This window comes from Protomyctophum parallelum, assembly GCF_964188405.1.
Source record: "Protomyctophum parallelum genome assembly, chromosome: 3".
Taxonomy (NCBI): domain Eukaryota; kingdom Metazoa; phylum Chordata; class Actinopteri; order Myctophiformes; family Myctophidae; genus Protomyctophum; species Protomyctophum parallelum.
In genome coordinates this window covers 14,262,955-14,284,942 of record NC_139698.1, presented here as the reverse complement: position 1 = coordinate 14,284,942, position 21,988 = coordinate 14,262,955, and the positions used below count along the sequence as shown (strand labels likewise).

The 21,988-nt window shown below is 43.9% G+C and overlaps 1 protein-coding gene across 5 annotated transcripts in view; it reads right to left on the bottom strand.

Annotated features, from left to right (window-relative positions):
• Positions 1–21,988, bottom strand: part of cdk14 (cyclin dependent kinase 14) — a 276,173-nt gene that overhangs the window by 111,830 nt on the left and 142,355 nt on the right. For all 5 annotated transcript variants that reach the window (XM_083761515.1, XM_083761516.1, XM_083761517.1 and 2 more), the window contains one exon: positions 9,893–10,013. In XM_083761515.1, the coding sequence (XP_083617641.1) occupies positions 9,893–10,013 (121 nt within the window). The remainder of the gene's footprint in view (positions 1–9,892; positions 10,014–21,988) is intronic.

Sequence of the window (21,988 nt, the reverse complement as noted above, 5' to 3'; positions counted from 1 at the left end):
GTATTAAACACACATGTTTTTGATTAGCTCTATGTGATGAAGATGCACACACCCTTTTAACCCATTTAGACCTGAGGACGATTCTACAAATGCATTCTAAATCCTGATAGTTTTCTGAAAAACCCTATGTTTCTCCTGTCAGTCGTTCTCAAACATTTTCATGTCAAGGACCCCCAATAATATATGTAATGGCTGCCGACCCACATCTGAAAATATGTTGTTCCAGGGACCTCCCAGAAGCAAAGATTTGAGTTAAAAACGCTCTGAAAGAATATATTCTTCAAGATTTGCGCCACATTTTCACGATTTCTTAAAAATAGCAGACCTACAAGTTCATAGCTATGAGCTTGTAGATCTGCTATTTTTCAATAGCTAAAGTGTAACATAATGCTTAAAATACCAAAAGGGGTTCCGGCCCTAAAATGGGTTAAACACACATGTTTTTGATTAGCTCTATTTAAAAGGGTGTGTACGGTACGGCATCTTCATCGTATAGAGCAGGGGTCCTCAACTAGAAATGATCAAGGTCCACAAATATTTTTTTGAATAAGACCGAGGTCCGGTCCCATGCGCGGCGTCCATCGGAGAGCGGGGCTCTATGCCCGTTTAGTATGGTCAAGCCAAGCTTATACAAATCAGATCGCCTTCCACCCAACCAATAATGGGGTGCAGAGTGCAGGCCCGGAGTGGAACTCCAAATCAGGCCGGGAGTTATACGCCCTGGCAGGCCACACTGTGCCAGAATTTTGGGGGCCCTTGGGGGACATTTTGGGGGCCTTTGCAGCAATTTCACATGAGAAATGTACCATCTGATGTTATTTATATTATTAACTTAAAAAAAAAAAAAAAAAAAAAAGGGGGGGGTTTTCTTTTTTGGTCCGCAAAGAGGTGGTCCGCGGTCCGGTCGCGGACCGCGGTCCGCCAGTTGAGTACCCCTGGTATAGAGTCTATACGATGAAGATGCCGTACCGTACACACCCTTTTAAATCCAAATCCCAAAGCCGATCTACAAGCTCAAGCCGCTTTTCAGCGTGGCACATTGTGTGATCTGCCATTGCTGATGCACGACACTGGCATGCTAACAATACAATTAACCTAATTTTCCTCTAAATGCCTAACCCTAACCCCTGAATCTACCCTCAATCTTTTCCTAATTGTAAGCCTAAGGGTCATTACACACCAGGAGCAACACGGATAAACGATATGAAAATACGTTGTGATTCACATCAAACCTTTTATTTATTCCTGCCGAAAACGAAACCTTGTTTCGAAAAACTTAATAGCTTAAAATCCTCGTTAGCACAAACAAAAGTTTAAATGAAAGCAAATGGATTGCGTGAAATAAACGCTCCCAGCGTGTAAGGAAGGACCGCAACACGTTACAGAGACACAGTCAGCTAGTCAAGTCAAGTTGACAGTCCTCAGCTACAGGACAGACCGGACGGATATAAGCACATGTGTCTGACTGAGAATCATCAGACTTCCCACAGTTCACCCACGTTCTGATATGAACAACAAAGCCATCACACGTTTAGCACTAACAGCAGCAAATGATCTTCACCCACTTCAGAGTCCTGCCATCTGGATGAAGATACAAAACGTAGAAATGGCAAAAGGTTTGTCCTTAGTAGAAGTTTTGTCTCTTCAGCCATTGCTGCACTAAACACAATGCCTTGCTGATATGATATTTCCAGCGGCGGAACTACCGGGGGTGTAGGGGGGGTGGTCACACCCCGGCCCGGACCTCCTGAGGGCCCGGGCTGTCAGATGATCGATGGACGATTTTTTACACAGTCACTCACGACTGATAAAACCAGCGGCCAATCCCGCATAGGCTCCCGCAATTAACTAACTAACTCCTCTTGCTTCTGAAGAAGTCGCCGGTCGCTTTCTTCTTTTTCTTTTTTTCTCTGATGTAAAGAGAAGTTTGTGGCAGCGCGAGCTGCGCGCGACCCATGCTGCTGCGGCCCGTGCACTCAGCACATCGCAATTTCGTTTTTTTCTGCTGCTGCAGTTGGAATTAAAGAATGACAAATAAAGCAATCTTGAATCTTGAATCTTGAATTAACCAGATACAGAGCCTATATAGCCTATAATAGCCTACACTTTAACAAAATATCATGTCTGTCTGATGAGAATTTACCGCGCTGCCGAGAGAGTCGCTGTAACTAAGCGGTCCAGCCAGGGCTACAAAAGTGGCAAGACCTGTCACTCATTAGTAGGCTAATCACTCTGTGTGATTCCACAACGGACTGTTTCGATTCTAAACCCCTTCTTGTTGCTTTTCCCTGTGTGCGATCACTCAGCAAAGGTGAAACAGAACACAAAGATGAGTAGTAGCCTATTTATTTTTTTTAACACGCAGCACCTCTCTCTCTCTACGTCTCTCTATACGTCTCTCTCTCTCTCTCTCGTGTGTGTGCACTGCTGCGCAATGTCACAGACACAGACGCGATCAATAATATATAGCATAAATAACAGGCAAAATATAACACTTTCCCTCTATCTGTGACTGTGATCATCTCCTCACACACACAACTCCTCTCTCGTTCATGTACGCCTGCTCAAATTAGCAGCAACTGTTAGCGTAAATGTTTTTTTTTTCCCGATCGGGGGGGGGGGGGGGGGGGGGGGGGTGTTGGGAGTCATGTTTGGTGAGGCCCGGTCGTGCTGTCTCACACCCCGGCCCGGCCCAATGTTGTTCCGCCACTGGATATTTCTCTGTATAGATTTGCTCGATTGATTATTGTATTATTTTAACTATACTGGGGACGTCATGTCATGTCTTGGGGTTATGTTGTTTAGTGCTACATGGTTATGTGTTTACTTTTAATCTGTTGGAACAGAATGAATATGAATATCCCTGAGGGGACAATACAGACTATTATAATTATTAATCTGGGGTGTCCACTGTCCACGCCGACTCCTGCAAATGTCTACGGCAGTTCAGTTTAGCAATCTCCCCTGGTGTCCATCCCATATTATTACTGTAAGTGCTCTAATATGTACCGTCATAAAAGCTCCGGAAGAACCATAAAGTCTTCCCAGTGGTGGAGAGTAACATTTATGTACGTAAGTACACATTTGAGAGTATTTGCGTTTAAGTTTTTCGAACTACACCTCAGAGGCAAATATTGTACTTTTTACTCAATGTACAGCAATTATTTGAGTTAGTTCCTGTAGTTACTTTGAAGATTCACATTCACATTACAAAACCTACATTAATAACCACTTGAAGCCCTATTTAAAACTTTTGCTATTTGAAAAGGAAAGGTCTACACAAGGTCGTGACCTCTACAAGGATCACAGTGCGTCGCAATGCGTCTGTACTTGTAACAGAGCTTTTCTACATTTACTTAAAACTAAAAAATTAAGTCCTGATGTCGATTCTACAAATGCCTTCTGAATCAGTAGTTCTCACACTTTGATGTTTAAACATTTTTGACAAGCTTTTTGCAAGCTTGGATATCTGCTATTTTTTAATTGCCGATGCCAAAATCTACAATGACACAGAGGCTTCCCCAGTTTTAATGGGTAATAAAAAGTGCATCTTCCACTACACTGGCTATACCCTGTGAAAACCCCATCATTGTAACTCCCACACATAGAACGCGTGGAATTATAATTATTTTGCAGTGCCCACGGGGGCCAGTCCAGATAAAGACCTCACCTCACTCAGGGTTGGAAGTGTTGCCGTGATAAGCACCACATTGACCAGATATTGTGAGAGGGTGTGTGTGTTTTTTTGTGCTGATGACCATTATATTGTGCTGACATCCAGCAGCATGCAGGTCATTTTGTGGTTAATGGATTATATTGAACAGTTGTGGTCTTATTCACCATCGACCTCTCCTCCCTCCCTCGCTAGTATTGGGGCCAGGGGGGTTATAGAGGTGTGGATGGATGGAGGTGTGTAATGGAGATGGATGTTAGTATATTGTCAGACACTCAAGGGCCGGCTGAATTTTAGATACCGTGCATTTTGAGGTGTGGTGCTCAGAGCCTTTCACCCGTAGCTGAGGTACAGAGAGCAGGGGAGAGAGAGAGAGAGAGAGCGCGAGCGAGCTCACTGGGCCAGAAAGTGAATCTGTCAGGAAACAATAGCTCTTTGACAAATGGGCCCTGACAGCAGTTTAAATACACACACACACACACACACACACACACACACACACACACACACACACACACACACACCCCTTTGTGAGGACATCAACGTTTTAGGACATAATTGAAAATAGCCAAATATTAGCAATTCTTATAAGCGCACGACGACGTGTCAACTTATTTTTTAGCTATTTTGGTGTGTGTGTGTGTGTGAGAGAGACAACACCACACATTTAGTGAAAACTCATATAACCCTGCCCATGAAAATGGTCCTTACAATGTCCATTTATTAAAGCATATAGTAAATGGTACGCGTGCACACACACACACACACACACACACACACACACACACACACACACATACACAGAGAGAGAGAGAGAGGGTGACAAATAGTGCCTTTGGCCCCGGCTATAAGGTACCTCTCTCATTGTGCCAGCCCTCTTAAGTAGACGTCACAATGATTTAGACTGCTGCACTAACTCTGTTCCAGGTCCAGCTATAGGTACAGGAAACAACCACATGGATACATTCCCACCAACAGCAGCCCATTCCCCATCCATGCAACAATAAGGACTGTTCACTTTGAACAGGTCGCTGTCGGGGCACAAACCTCCTACGGTATCTCCACGTTTCAACCTTTTATGTGTTTTCTCCCTCTGTAAATTAACGTGTAATTAAAGTGTGTCGCACGAAAGTAGCAAGATGTACAAGCCTGTGTAAGCTTGTAGATTGGCTATTTTCACCGTTTTACAAAGTTTGAAAATAATAATAATCATAATCGGCACAATATCACTGAGAAGAAATACTCTGTTACAAGTAAAAGTCTTTTGAAGATTTTCGTATAGCCGAAGTTTAAAATTTTAAATCAGTCAAACTAACTGTTATAATAATGAGGTGCCCATGTACATCTAAGTCTATGTACTTGAACTTGAGATACTTGATATGTATTGTGTACTGCCTGTACTGTAGCATACTTTAAGATAGGCTACGAGAGACATCTCAGCGCCAGCAAGGTCAGCCTTGCTGCAGAGGCATGTTATTTTGTCTCATATCTTGTTGTCACGTAATTATGATCCAGCACTATATATGTTCCTGTTTGTGTAATAAAATTTGTGAACCTTTAGTTTAGTGTGATACTGTCTCATGTCGCGTTATTGTTCTCCCGGGCCCGCCGCCGCAGTCGCCGTACCGAAGGAATACTTCAACCGGATTGTCACACACCACCCAGCCTGCACACACTACCCGTCTGTCTGAACCAGACGAGGGTCCAGTAATTAGAATGACACTAACTAGTAGTAGTAACTAATTCAAAGCATTGTAGTAAAAGCTACAATGAGATGTAGTGGAGTAGAACCTTAAAGCATTAAAAAAAAGGAAATACTGAAGTACAGTAAACGTACTTCAAAATTATACTGAAGTACATTACTTGAGTAAATGTTACTTTCCACCGCTGGATATATACGACCGTGGACTTTATGGAGCTTTTATGACGGTACATATTAGAGCACAAATATTATGGGATGGAAGGCAGCGCAGCTTGCAAACTAAAGTGTGGCGAACACCCCAGGAGTCCGTGTGTGTGGCTTGTGTGTGTGTGTGTGTGTGTGTGGACACCCCGGACTCTCAATAAAACCACGGCTAACTGTGATTTATGGGAGTCATTAATGAGGTTGGTCCAGCATCCTCGCTTAGTTAGTTTTTAGCTATAGCGACGACAGAGCCGCGCTTCGCATAATAAAGTACACTGCCTGTACTAAACGGCTTAATGCAAGGTTGTTCTACTACGTCTTCTGCTATTCTTAACCATTCTCAATTCTTAATAGTGGAGCATCGTGTTATATTATTATTATTGAAAAGTGGTGTTATTTTACGCACCTACTCCACCACATCGCAAAGGCAAATATTGTACTTTTTACTCTACTGCAAATACTAGATACTTTTACATAATTTAGCATTACTAATATTAGTACTGGTACATTGAGTATTAACACAAACCATGCATTAACCATGCACCTATTTTATACTTTTATCTACTTTTGTCTACTTTCACATTATAACTAGATGTATATTTTGATGGCCAATGCTTCTGTATACTTACATACCTTACATACTTTTTTACAACTGTAACATAAGATTATTACTGTAATGCTACAATGCATTCCTCCTTTTTACCGTTTAATAATAATAACAGAGCTGATTTGGTGAAAGTCATGGAAGTCTGAGACAAAACAAAAATCTCAAAATGGGTCAGATTGACTGCTTAGAGACACCCGAGTGTTAAGTAATAAGTACAAAGACTTCTTCCGCCGCTGTTTGTAGGTGTGAAACCGACATAGGACTGAAAGCGCTACTCTAGCTGTCTCCTCTGTGCAGCGTCCGCTGAGATTGACACATGTCAAGGGAGGTGAGGACACCAACGGGAGATAGAAACAGAGGAGATCCTGCTCCCTCCATCTCTCTCCAGATGGATGTGATCCCATAACCTGAGGCGCCTGTGATGGATGCTTCCACTGGAAGGCACAGACAGCCTGTTATCCCGACCTTTCTTCATGGCCTAGTGGCCATGCTCCTTCATGGAAGAATGCTTCTCAAGGGACTGGGGGGTGGGGGGGGGACTACAGTCTGTCTGTCTATCTGCAGCCATGTCTTGGTCACTTCTTCTCATTTCTTTGTTATTAGATTTGTTTTTTCTCTGCCACACAAGTGTGATTTAGCATGATCTTTAGATGATGCTATAGGTTCATTGTTTACCTGCTATTTCTTTGAGTCACTACACTCTTCTCTCTGAATAACTATATCTATGTGATGATTTACCTTGTTTATTGACTAGAGCTGTCTGCCTGTCTATAGACATTAAGAACGAAAGACATTGGACACTTGTTCTCGCGTTTGTTTGTTTAAATTGGTTATTTTAGGTTCGTTTTTCTTGACAATGAATGTTAATGTGTGTGATTTAGTTCGTGCAATATATCCTATATTTTGAAATGTACTAGCATGTTATTTAGGCAGATGTTAGTTTCATTGGTTTACCATTGGAATCCTAGTTTGTTTGAGAATGGTGCATTTGGTAAATGGTGCATTTATACAGGTATAGCGCTTTTATCCAATCTTTACATTACGATTGTGTGCATTGCATTCACCCGTTCACAGTTCACACGCACTTTCATACACCGATGGCGGGAGAAACCATGCAAGGCACCAACCTGCACATCGAGAGCAATTAGGAGTTCAGCGTTCAGCGGGATCGAACTGGGAACCTCACGGTTTTCCCATCCAGCCGTCCTACCGGCTACTCTACCCCTGAGCCGTAGAGAATGCTACAATGCTCTCCATGCACTCAATTCATTATCATTTACCTTAATTATCATTTACCTTAAGTAAATGGAAGTCACTCTGGATGAGGGCATCTTGCTAAATGCCTAAATGAATAATTGCAAGACTATAAGCCATGACTATACAGTAGGTCCCCACTTCAAACCCCCCCCCCCCCCTTGTCTCCTGGCAGCAATCTTTAATTGGCCACAGTGGGATGCAGCTGCGGTCCTTGGAACGGGGGAGAGGTCCCAGCAGACTGCCTGTCCAGAGGTAAGATGTGGTCACAGCTCCCCCGAACCCCCCCTCCAACAGCTCTGTCAGACCACTCTGCCTGCATCGTCTGGTGCTGCAAGCTCGAGCTTGTAGATCTGCCATTTTTTTAATTTGTGAAAATGTGTGCAAATCTTTAGTTTGAGTATTATATTCTTATATAAACGTTTTTAACTCAAATCTTTGCTTCTGAGAGGTCCCTGGAACAAAATATTTTGAGACGGGGGTCGTCGGCCAAATACAGATAATTCTGGGGTCCTTGATATGAAAAAAATTGAGCACAACTGATACGTATTTTTTAGTTTTTTGTAGAATCTGGTCTTAATGGGTTAAATAACCTCCACTGCAGATGCAGTACACTCGAGGAAGCATCCACACTAATCTAATTGTTTGCTCAATTTCATATCGCAGGCAGCTCACGGATAATGTGTCTCTTACGATATCCTCCACCGGCACAATCACGAGTAAGTGTTCATTTTAACTGTGAGAGTAAAAATTAAATAAAAATAATTGGAGCGTAACTGAGAGTTAAATTAGCACTCAGTGTTTCAACAGTGTGGTTTATTCAGTAAAGAGAGTTCAAACACATCTGCCCACTGCTCTCCGCCTCCTTTATTTATCTGCATTTGTGATTTGGTTTTAATGTGTTTCTTTATTATTGTTATATGTATTGCCGTTTATAACTGCACAGGGCGTCCTATTAATGGCCTTCCCTGGATAAATATAGGTCAATAAAAAAGATTAATCTAATGCTGATGAAGGCTGCTGCGCCCGTACCGTCTTGCGAAGCCAAAGTGCTGTAATGTACAAAGAATCGATTAAAAAAGGCTTTAAAGTGTTTCGATTGGACCAGCCAATGGTTTATGGGTATGAAAGTGATATTGCTCTGATTTTACTGTATATCTGTCATCTGTCATTCATCCCCAACAATCGTGACGGCTGATATTTGACCTTTGAGCAGAATAAATAAGTCACAATGTCTCCGAAAGCATGTGGTTGCTGTACTCTGGCATAGTAGTATAGGCAGTGGAGTATTCAGCTGTGCTTCCATTAACGATGGTATGATCAGACTTCACACTGAATCAGTCTCACTATAAGGCTCTCTCAGTGGGAGAGCCAAGCAGCTGGGACTGAAGGACATGAAAGAATACAAGACGGAGACCAAAGAAAAACTAAACAAAAAGCTAGAAATGTTATGCCTCCAGTGCAAGCAGCTGCAGGTTTCTATCACTGTCTGTTCCAAACCCCGTATATTATAATGCATGTACAGTAGTGAATATAAAAGGTGTTATGTGTGTTTTGGGCATGCACACACACACACACACACACACAGTGACCTTGACTATCTATGATCACCGATATAATCAGTTCATTCGTGGCTCTGTACATGGTATAAGGTTGTACGTGGGTTTTAAGCCCGTTGGTATTACTGATGGTAACATCCAGTCAGAACCCAGACTTCACCTAAAAACACATTTATTAAAGCACGAGTATTAAAGCCTCACCGTGTAATTCTTTTTTAATTAATAAAATGTAATTTTGTCCAATCTGTATGGTAGAGCATGTTAATACGACATAAATTACAGTTGGGTGCCAGTCATTCTGTCCCTTTATCTTTGGTGGGATTTGCGCGTTTCACAATGTAGTCATTATAGAGCTATATAAATAATATTTGCTCCAGACCCTTTGACCATTCAAACCAGCAACAGAATAGGGAAGAGAGAGAGAGAGAGAGAGAGAGAGAGAGAGAGAGAGAGAGAGAGAGAGAGAGAGATTTTATAGTAGTGCGTTAACATAAGAATTCCTTTGTTGAAATGTCAAATTAAAATTGCCTTGCTCAAATGAATTGCTGCTATTCTATTGAGACATTTAGATTGTATGAAAGGTCATGTCTCACCTATAGACACAGCATCAAATTTTGACGTGATGGTGAAGATTAAATTGATCCCCTGAGCAAGCAGGCAGGCTCTATTAGCTCAATGATTAAAAAAATTATAATAATTTAAAAAACAATATTAAGCAGGAAACCAAGTTCAAATCTGTGGTAGTAGAGGGACGTTACATAGTGCAGCTATGTAAAAATGTATATATTTGCACAACTCTATGAATACAGTATATTTCCCCATAGGAGGTGGGTGAGATGTGGGGTATGTATGTACGTAGAGGTCAAAAGGTGGGGTGATGGGGTGGTACCCACCACATGTCCAGACAGGTGGAGTAGTCGGTGGAGCCCAGCAGGACGTCCGGGGGGCGGTACCACAGGGTCACCACCTCGTTGGAGTACGTGTGGCTGGGGACGGACTTGGCCCTGGCCAGCCCTGGAGGAGAGAGAGGAGGAGAGATGAGAAAACACCCATACACATTACAGAGTAATATGTCTCTGCCCAGGTGGAAACCTCATATGTCCAAATCTGTTACATTTCAGGATTCAGATTCAAAAACGGCAAAATCTGCTAGCTTTGACGCTTTCGTAAACAAGCAGACACTACAGTGTGGTATGATCAAGTAGGGCGTTCATTTATGAAAACAAAACCATAAAAAGTTACAATATGGAGATAATAGGCTTCTCTACGACAACAACAAATACAGTACACACACACATACACACACACACACACACACACACGTACGTGTGCATACAAACAAACACACACACACACACGCTCGTGCGCACACACACGCACAGAAGGTAAGCAGCAACCATTAACATTGAACGACCTTGGCTGAGGGGACACGTGAAACTCGGCGTAAAATAGGAGGAGGCTGGTATCAGCTGGTTGCATCAGGGTGGTCAGAAACACTGCAGTAGGCCCAGGCCGTAGCGTAACGGTCTGGGCACCGGACTGGTAATCCAGTCGCAGTGTGCCGCGGGTTCGACTCCCGGACCCGACACGGCCTTTACTGCATGTCATCCCCCCATCTCTCTCCCGTTTCCTGTCAGCCTACTGTCTGTCCCTTCAAAAATCAATAAAAGGCGTAAGCCGCAAAAAAATATCTTTAGAAAAAAAAAAAGAAACACTGCAGTACACTGACTGGGACTGCCAATGTCAACCCACACGGTTGGGTTGTCATTTCATTGTGAGAATGGGACTCGAATTTGGAGTCATAGATTAGAAATTGTTGCTCTATAGCAGAGCAACTCTTGCCGATATTAAACATCATGCAACCACACAAGCCAAAGACAGTTCAATTGTATTTTAGCATTGGCTATTCAAAAATAGCACATCATTTCAAGCTTGTACATCTGCCATGTGTTTATATTTTTGAAAAATCTTGAAAATAATAAATAAAGTAATAATAAATAGGAAATGGTATGTCTACTTTTGCACGTAAATTCAAGTTTTCTTCCAATTATCTTTTGTTTGTTTTGTTTTGTTTTGTTTTGTTTTGTTTTCTTAGAAGCACAATTTGTGAACCTTGAACGCTGTCAAGGAGCTGCTGCAGCAACAACAACGTACAGAACAACAAAAAGAAAACGTGAAAAAAACGTTAAAAAGAAAATAAAATAAAAACTTTTCGTGCTGACTGCTGCACATTGGCGCCGCCCGAGGTCGCCTTTCAAATGGATATGGCCACGGCGAAGCACCTCTGCTTCAGCAGCTCCTCGGGAGCCAGAATATCAATCACACGCTTTATGATCTAAAAACACCCTCACAGATCCATTCCCATATGACGGACCAGACATAATAAACAGCTAATGACACGGCATTGTGGTGTGAGAGAGAGAGAGAGAGAGAGAGAGAGAGAGAGGAGGAAGGAGGGGGCATGATGCACAGACACGACAGACAAGTGGTTTTAATGAGGTTGGTGGCATTAAGTCGACATCTCCTCCCAGGTGGTGGAGGGAAGCTTTAATTAAAGCGTTTAGTTCAGTAGAAAAAATGACTTCCTGAACCCGGTGCCAGGACCCCAGCATGAGGGAGGAAGAAAGGGAGGAAGTAATGGAGACATGGAGAGGAGGCCTCAGCTTAACGCCTGGAGTATATGAATGACGTGTTCGTGTGTCCGTGTGTGCGTTGCATGCATTGCGTGCGTTGCGTGCATGCGTGCGTGCATGCGTGCAAGCACCCAGAGGAGAGGGGGAGTTTCTGCAGCCAGTCCTGCGGACCGAACGCTGCAATTTGCACACTGCTAATCTGTTCAGTAAACAAAGAGCAGTGACAGTGCTGAGTATACGCTGTTAGACTGCTCACACTGAGAGGCTATCATTTTCACAGCGTGCGTGAGGGCGTGTGTATATATGTGGATAGATGTACTGGATGTGCATTGGCCTGTGGCGAACCGGGGGTGGGCCATGTGATTTCTGTGTGCGTGTGTGTATGCGTGCGTGTGTGCATGTATGTGTGTGTGTGTGTGTGCACTTGTGTTACTATATTTGTGAGGGCCAAAATGGGGACACAACATACTGTAAGTATAGTAGAATTAGACACCGCAAGGACATGCTCGTGGTCCTCAGAATAAAAGTGGTTGCTCATTAAAAAAAAAAAGGTTTTATTAGGAAAATATCCAGGTTAGGGTAGGCGTTGGAGTTATGATAGATTCATACAGTGTGTGTGTGTGTGTGTGTGTGTGTGTGTGTGTGTGTGTGTGTGTGTGTGTGTGTGTGTGTGTGTGTGTTAGGGCATTCATTAAAAAAGCTATGCATCGATTTCATTAACACAAGTCGATTCAGATTAGGAAAACTTGAAAAAAATATCATATCAGTGTGTACAGAATTCAAACTGTAGGATTGATTGTCTTTCCCTTTGCACACCGGACTGCACTCGCCTATTAGTTTGCATTGCATTCAGAACACGGCCTTAATTAAGAACCTAACTGCAGCTGTGTATGTGGCTCTCAGTGGTTACAAACTAACATGAGAACATTATCGAGTTGTTGGAAGAGGAGGAGGAGGAGGAGGAGAAGGTTCATGTCGTGAAGGTGGAAGGTGGAAGGCAGATTGTATTCTGATGATGTGCCAAACTGCTGCTGGCTGCTGTAATGTTAATATATAGACCTATGTCTTCTATATTGTGTTCTGAAGGTCGGGCTGCTGACTGCCACTAGTTTAAATGTTATATTTTCTCGGGCCGCTGTGCTGTGCTGCTGCTGCACTGTGTGCCAATTATGCCCCCTCTCCTGTTGTTCTCTTTTCTGGTCTCTGTACAAGTGTGCGACGCACACTTGCGCGTGTGCCTGCACTGTTTAGTATTTACTATTACAGTATTATGTTTTGATAATCAGCGCTTTGCCATATAGATGATACATACACTGACTGAGGCCACTGTGTGTGCAGTGCTGTGTGCCCCGTCATAAAACGATGCATCGACTCAACTTCGACTTTACTGTCTGACAAGTCGACTTGGAAAAATCTCTCCTCGCTAATGCCCTAGTGTGTGTGTGTGTGTGTGTGTGTGTGTGTGTGTACGTGCGTGCACGTGCGTGTGCGTGAGTAAGAGGGGGCGTGTACGGGTTAACAGAGGCCATGAGGATGGAGTAGATCTAATCATCATAAAAAGGGTGTGTGGTAATAGGATGCCGGTCTGCCTGTGATATAGCGAGAGGGGTGTGTGTGCATGCGTGCGTGCGTGTGTGTGTGTGTGTGTGTGTGTGTGTGTGTGTGTTTGTGCGTGCGCACACGCAGTAATGTGTATTACGGAGGAGAAAGGATGAGGCTCTGCCTGTGGGGTGCAGGGTTGGCTCAGAGTCAGCTGTGTGTGTGCACAGAGTTAAGACCAGCACACAGCATGTTGAGATCACAGCTCTGTGTGTGAAAAAACATGCCAACAGTGGTGGAAGATTCCACCACAGATTATTTCCGAGTAAAAATACTGTAGCAATACTTATTGCGTATCGAAATAGACCAAAGGTCATATGCCAAATGTCTCGTTTCAAAAATCCTTTCAAACATTCCCTCATTTCTCTGACCCAATGCCACAAAACATAGCAGACATCTCAGCTCACAATGTGTCGCACCGTGTGAGCTTGTAGAGCTACTATCTAAATCTGCAAAGTAACTAAGTACAAATAAAGCAAAGTAAAAGTACATCAAAATAGTACTTAACCGCCAGCTACTGTACGTGCAGCGAGTTAAGGGCAGCCAAAATGGTGTGTGTGTGTGTGTGTGTGTGTGTGTGTGTGTGTGTGTGTGTGTGTGTGTGTGTGTGTGTGCGCGTGCGTGCGCACATATACTCGCATTCTCCTTTCGAACCCCCATGAGTCCAACTACAAAGATTTGCTCTATTTCAAAGTCCTGACCTATAGGACTTCCTGTACATGCATGACAAACACACCCACACACCCACCCACGCACACACACACCCCTCAGCCAATCCGTGACCTGCGTTTCTGCCCAGGTAGCCAGTGGGCTGAAGGTCAGTAGTGAATTATACATCACCTTCTGTTCCCCCGTGGCAACACCAGGGGTCACCATACTGGATGAGGAGAGGAGAGGAGAGGAGAGGAGAGGAGAGGAGAGGAGAGGAGAGGAGAGGAGAGGAGAGGAGAGGAGAGGAGAGGAGAGGAGAGGAGAGAGAGAGAGAGAGAGAGAGAGAGAGAGAGGGGGGACCAAAATAGTCTCCATCCCTCAGGGAAAAACAACCTGCTATTCTTTTGAAGTTGTTCTGGATGATTCTCTTCTGTCGTCGTCCGTCCCACCCCCTCTCTCTCTCTAGCTGATGTGCATACGTGCTTCCAGTCAGGTATATGTACAGTATGTGTGCAGCGTAAAGAAAATAATAGAAAGCTCTCCCTGAAGAAAACAAGGGCTGGCCAAACAAATGATGATTTCTTTGATAAATAGGAGCATTCATCATCGTTTCACAGCAGCGGAAAAAAAAAGAAAAGAAAAACCCCAGCCGATACAGTGGTGGGTGAGGCATCGTTTTGTTCCAGTCACGGGGCTGTGGACACCACACGGAAAAAAACACATAAAACCCAGAGCAAATGAAACGGAGTGTCAGCCTCCCCCTTCATCATCCCCAGTCAAATATTATGAAGATTAATTCTCCATGGAGTCAGATTTAATAACAAGCCCTCTGGATCTGCCTTTCACATCTCCAGATATTAAAACAACCAATAGTAATTTACAACACCCACACAATAACACATTTAAAGTTGGCTGCAGTCGTTGGACAGTCATTTCTTATAATTAATTTTGCACAGGTGATTTGACAGGTTTATAGGTTATTATAGTATATAGTATTATACCCAGGGAGTACTGCATATATTAAGTGTAATTGTGTACAATCTATTTGGGAACGATGCAAGTTGGAGATGCATAACTCACTCGGTTATGCAATGCCCGTTGTACTTGTTGCTCTTTTTGCCCATATATGGAGACTTCTGTATCCGTCTGTCTGTGTGCCTTTTATGGATATACTACAATTCCTATTCATGGCGTAGAATGCGGATTCTTTATGGACATACTGTATATTCGTATTCAAGGCGTTAGACTCGAGTCTAACCACGCATTCCGTGTTGTTGTTGTTTCTCCGGGCCACGACAAACACACGCATGCACGCATGCACGCACGCACGCACACACACAGCACCAGATGGCAGCAGAGAGGAGCAAAGCATGGCGGTTCCGTTTCCCCATATGCCTATATAAATGTATATCAGACCGACACCACACAGGGCACTCCCTCCAGTCCTCACCGATGAGCCCACCGAGTTTGAGTCGGTCGGTTCTCGAGATACATGAACCACAGACGCACATAAATTATGCATTTATATAGCGCTTTTATCAAAAGCGCTTTACATAAATTGTGCATTACCCATTCACACACATTCAGTCACCAATGTCTAGTTAGTGCATCAAAGCAAGAACTTGGTAAACTTCAGCTTGCTCAGAACAAAGCGGCAACACTAGCACTTCATTGTTCTGTCAGGAGTAGTGTGGATGCTATGCATGCCAGGCTGTCATGGATGAGGGTGAATGAAAGACTGGCATACAGCCTTATTCTGTTTTTAAAGAATGCGCATTCCTTACAGAAACCCTTCGGTTTGTTTCTACAGCTATTACCTGAAAATGAAAGACATTACAATACTAGACATGCACTAAATGGTCACTTTACTTTTCCTCTGCCCAAAACCAATGCACTTAAGAAAACAGTCATGTACAGAGCTACTGTATATTGCATACTGGTGTGTGCTCCCCGCACATTTGACTTTAACAAGAAATAGGCCTACATTTTGTTTCAAAAGGAAACTTAAGGCAGCAATAGTCAGAAAGGAAATTATGTTAGATTAGGTTGTATTTTCGGACTGACAAATCTGTATATGTTTTCTATTAATTTTACTGTTATAAATCTTGTTCTATAGGTTTGTGCATTTGTTCACAAAAATGGATCATGCTGTACTGCATTTTATGATTTGTACTGTGATGTTTTTGGAAGAATAATCTCCATGCAAGGCACCAACCTGCACATCAAGAGCAATTAGGGGTTCAGGTCTGCTCAAGGTCAAAGACACTTCGACACTAACTCTGGGGGAGCCGGGGATCGAACTGGCAACCGGATGTTCTCCCGGCCACTCTATACCCCTGAGCCACTGCCGCCCATGCAGACATGTTGCTAGCTACTGATTCAGAGTATAGTTCTTCTAGTGACTTCCACCACTGTTTCTTAGCATTTACACAGGTGGTTTGGGGTACAGAGATTTAAGTTATTATATTATGCCTGCAGGATTATATATTGCGGCTGTCAGCAGATTCCCCCGGTGCACAGAGGAATGGAGGAGGTAGAGAGGAATGGAGATGTTTACAGATACAGGCCAGTGGCATTAAGAACAGCCTTAGTATTCCTGCAACAAAGGAAAGGAGATGTTCGCTATATTCACTTTGTTATACACATCGACCAGCATGGTAATGAAGCCTGGGTTATTCTCAGCGGTGGAAGACGTACTCACATTGTTTTGTTTTAAGTAGATGTAGCAATACCACAATACAGAAATACCTTATTTAAAATAAAATAAGGTACTGGAAGACATTCCCTACACTTAAGGCTGAGTTAGACTTAGTTTGTTGTGCATCAGTGTCAGTGTGAAAATAGCCGAACTACAAGCTCACAATGTGTCGCATGTGTGTTGTGTACGTATTCGGGCACGCTGGTGTGTGCGTGCGTGCGTGCGTGCATGTGTGCGTGCGTGCATGCGTGCGTGCGTGCGTGCGTCATTGTGTGTTTCTACTGTACAGCATCCTAAGTTTGCGTTTGAGCGATGCAAGGTTGTGTGTGCTGTTTGTGCATGAGGACGTGCGCATGCACGTGTATCTTATTAGTGAGGAACAAGGAAAGGGCGTCTTGGTGCCCGCATTGTGTGTCCTGCCCTCCACGTCCGTGAAACAGATGGCTTACACAGTGGAAATCCTCAGTGCTAATTCATCCATTTTGTAACAGAGAGAGAGTACAAACTGGTCACCAAGTGGACCCGTTAAATTAAACGGTTGACACAGAGCATTTGACTGCGTGCATACGATTGCGGACACAATAACAAGCCAGAGCCACGTACTACTGGACAACCTTATTAGACACAGACATGCTAGCCGATTCACTAACACTTCAGGACGAGAGGAGAGGAGCAGTGTTGCCAGATTTTGTGAGAGATATAAGCAACCAGGTCTAGGAAAACAAGCCCCAACAAGCCCCTACTATAATAGGCCAGATGAGCGCCTACAATGTAGATTATTTTCAAATATCTGCTGTATATGTAGGCCCTACATATACAGCAGATATTTGAAAATAATCGATCAACAATCTGCTATTTGAAAATAATAATAAAATATGGACTATTTGGAAGATTTTTTATACATTCTAAGAACACAAATAGCTATGGTACGCAGCTCTCTGGGACAAAACATTTTCAGATGGGGGTTACGGACAATTTGGGGGTCTATAACATGAAAATATGTGTGAACCACTGTAAACATTTTGGAAGGAAGCCTGTACTGTATAAGCAACTATACACTTTAGAAACAAGCCCCCGAAAAATGCAACCCGCAACTATACCGATATTTGCCAGACAACTTTACAGAAAAAGAAGCCCAAAGTCGACTATATATAGCGGGCATGGCAACACGTATCTTTCCGTCTCAAAAACCTCAATACGTTCAAGGGCATGCTAATGCTAATCACACACATACCCATACTGTAACACAGTCTGCATTCATGGCTGGATGAATGTGATTTGAAAGTCTGAACATCAGCCCAGACGCCACAGAGGTTACCATACTGCTTGTGAATCAACAATTATGCTAATGAGGGTGCGCTATATCGTGGCTGTCGCGCTGGAAACCCTGTATGTCCTACGAAAAAAAGAATAGTAACAATGTTGGAGAAAACAAGAATGGATCCAATTATTATTTAGGCGGGAGCTCTTGTTAATACTTTCCACTGGTTTAATATTTATGAAGACCCACAGACACGCCAGACCACTGTTCATTTCAAGGGCTCATCAGTATGGACAACATGTGTCCGTGGCAAACCCTTGGTCTTATCCGTGGCAAATGATTGATTTTCTTTTATACAAAACATTATGAGACCCAATTACTGAATGTCAAGTCTCTGGCTTTTCCTCAGAATAGTATATGCCACTGATTTACTACGACATTATGGCACATTAATAGGAGTCCAAGTAATAGTGGTTCTCAAATGTTTCATTTGCAAGGAAGCCCTTAACTCAAGAGTGTACAAATGGAACCACTCTCAGAGTTACAGACCTGTTAAAGTCATTCAGGGCAAGCTCTATATGCGTTTATGGAAATATTGTCCACTCATTTTGTATGTCCACCACAACAAGCAAGGAGACCCAATTTAATTTCGAATTATTTCAAAACATAGCAAGTTGGGAGCTTGTAGACCGTCTACTTTCGCAAACCTTTTGGACAACACTCTTGTACGATGATGTCGTCGCATTCGTTTATGGAGATACAATGTTTCTGCACGACAGCGAAGACATTCAGATTCAGATGTGAATGCAAATGCGCGTGCATAATATGCCATATCAGAGGCAATGCAAATGACATTCCAGTGCGCGGAGAGAGCCTGCAAACGCGTGAAAAAGCTGTCTATAGCCATGCATCCATACGTGTGCATCTGAACATCAATTTCCTCTGATTTTCCTCACCGCGCCTTTCATATACTAGACATTTATTCACGCCTCCGTGCCTGTGTGTGTCTGTGTGTGTGTGTGTGTGTGTGTGTGTGTGTGTGTGCATGTGCGTGCATGCACATGCGTGCGTGCATGAATCCGTGCAATGCGTGCGTATGTGTCCGCATTACTATATTTGAGGGCAATAGATATTCTTTTGAGAAATATATATTTTTATTTCACTAGACATACAGCAAGAAAAAATCTAACAACACAGAACAAAACAAATGAAGGACATACATATTACATAAAGGCTCTTCCACCATCTCAAACCCCACTACATCACTATACTTGTATAGTGGTGCAACCACTCCAAGGAACAGCAATGTCCGTGTTAACCTATGTGATCATAAAAAAACCTAAATAGATAAGTTAATAAATACAATCAGAAACAGGAACAGCTAGAGCTGTGAGGACAGAAACAAATGCTTGTTTTATGGTAAGAAAGGCGTTTTGTGAGCTTGTTCAGTTAGGGGTAAGAACCTATTAGGGGGGTGTGATGTGTGTGTGTGTGTGTGTGTGTGTGTGTGTGTGTGTGTGTGTGTGTGTGTGTGTGTGTGTGTGTGTGTGTGTGTGTGTGTACGCACACGTGATCCGTGCGCGGCCACCACCTGCTACTGTCCCAGTCGATTTCACAATACAAAGTAGACTGTAATGAGATCTGCATTTTAGAACACAATCCCAGTCATTACCTGCTCTGTGCACAGCAACACACACAGACACTTTTGTGTTCAACCCATTCTACAGTCTATTTTGGATTTGTCCCAGGAGAGGCTGGACACACACACACACACACACACACACACACACACACACACACACACACACACACACACACACACACACACACACACACACACACACACACACACACACACACACACACACACACACACACACACACACACACACACACACACACACACACACACACACACACACACACACACCTCCCTCTTATTGGAGGCTTCAAAAAGGCCATCTGCAACCTGTAAATATGCACACAGGCACATAAGACAAGAGTGTTGTCAACACACATCACAAGCAAATATTGGGCCTACAGGCGAGTCTGTGCCGTTGGGTGTAACAGCACCCGTGGGAGCAGACAGACACACAGACAGACAGACAGACAGACAGACAGACAGACAGACAGACAGAGTGCTGCTCAGAGCGTTGCATGCCTTCCATGTTCAGAGTAGATTCCTGCAGCGCCATTGTCAGCGTGCTTTACTCCACGCATGCGCACACACGCACACGCAGAAAGACACAATTATCCCCCGCCAGCTGTTATAGCGTGCAGCGCTGCCTGCGCATGTCTGCAAGAATAAAATAATAATGTCTGCATAACTTCTGTAGGATAGACCGGAACTATGTCTGGCATGCACTGCTGTTAAACTGCATCGTAAACGTGTCTCAGAAGTGAAGAGTTAATTCAAAACCAGAGAAAGTAGGAATCGTCTCCGTCGGGTCGAACCCTCATTATGTGCAAATGTCTGTTACTTTCCAGAATTCAAAAATATCAGATCTACAAGCTTAAAACGCGGCACTGTGTATGATGAAGTGGGACATTCATTCATTCTTTTAAGAAAAAGCACAAACATTCTAAATGTGGAGATAAGAGTTTTCTGCCCGACGGCAAATAAATGTTACCAAATAGGAGGTGAAGACCTACAGAGTTAGGGGTTCAGCTACGGCCCATAAACAGACTGTTAACACAGCGCTGTGCTTTACCATGCCATGGAGCCGCTATCTCCACAGGGGGACATACTGTATTCCAGTCCTTTGCAAATGACTGACCAGCAGAACAAGGTTAAAGACTGTAATAAAATATATAATAATAGTAATCTATATTGTCTCAAATGATATTCATCTTCACAGATCTGTTCAAACATACCCACAACAAAAACAACACAGAGCATAACACCAACAAGACAACATAAAAACATGAGGTCCCCATTCTGTGTACAGAACCATATCCTATCGGCAGGGCAGTTTGTTTAATGGCGCGACGGCTGAGGGAACAAAGCAACCACCATACAGCAGCTCGTTGGCCAGATCTGGGATCTCTGTCCAAACCAAGGGCTCTTGCCAAGTCCTTCTGAAAGGGAGGTTTGATTAAGGAGGCGAGGGGCTTATAGTGAGGCCACGGAAGGGAGGGGCAACAGAGCCTCGGACAGAGTGCCCCGAGTGAGACATCCACAGCTGATGCCACTCCAGACACACGCAGCCACAACTGTCCGCGACGCACCAGATGATTTAGTTCCTGAAACTCGATGACAGGCCTCTAATTTTGGCAGCGTGCGAAGCGGGGCGACCGCCCGCTGTGCCCCAAACACACTGTACACGCATGCATACTGTACATGCATGCATGCATGCGCGCACAGCGCCCGTCCTAATGACCCTGCAGGCGTGGGCCGGGGCGCTGCGTGTGTTTGCCCCGTGGAAACGTGAGGCTCAGGGGGCCATATGCTGGCCGCTCTGTCTCTGCGGCCGACATGCAGCTGTCACTGACCACAACCCCCTCTCTGTGATTCTCGCAGAAAATAGCAGTCCTCCTGGCATTGCTTTCTGTGTGTGTGTGTGTGTGTGTGTGTGTGTGTGTGTGTGTGTGTGTGTGTGTGTGTGTGTGCACGTGCATGCGTGTGTGTTGGATGAAGTTGGATGAGGCAAACACGTGCAGTCGTGCGTGCACACACACACACACACACACACACACACACACACACACACACACACACACACACACACACACACACACACACACACACACACACACACACACACACACACACACACACACACACACACACACACACACACACACACACACACACACACACACACACACACGGTGCTTATTTTGGCTTCAATTAGCCCTGTCCTTGCTACTCAAAGGCCTCATTTGTTTTGCCGTCGTTTGTGCAGCTCATTAAAACGTGCACAAAGGGGCCAGAGGGCTGACTCTGGATCAGCTCCAGGGCCACGTGCACATCCACCAGCAGGGACACAGTGAGCCCACATCCAGACCTCCTGCTCTCCCTGTCCATGTCCTCCCAGGCCTCGTACACACATGTCGGACGGACATGCTCTGTTCCGTCCGTGTTTCATGGCCACCTCAATGCTTTTTCCAATGAAAGTCACGTGGTTTGACCAAACAGTTGTGTATG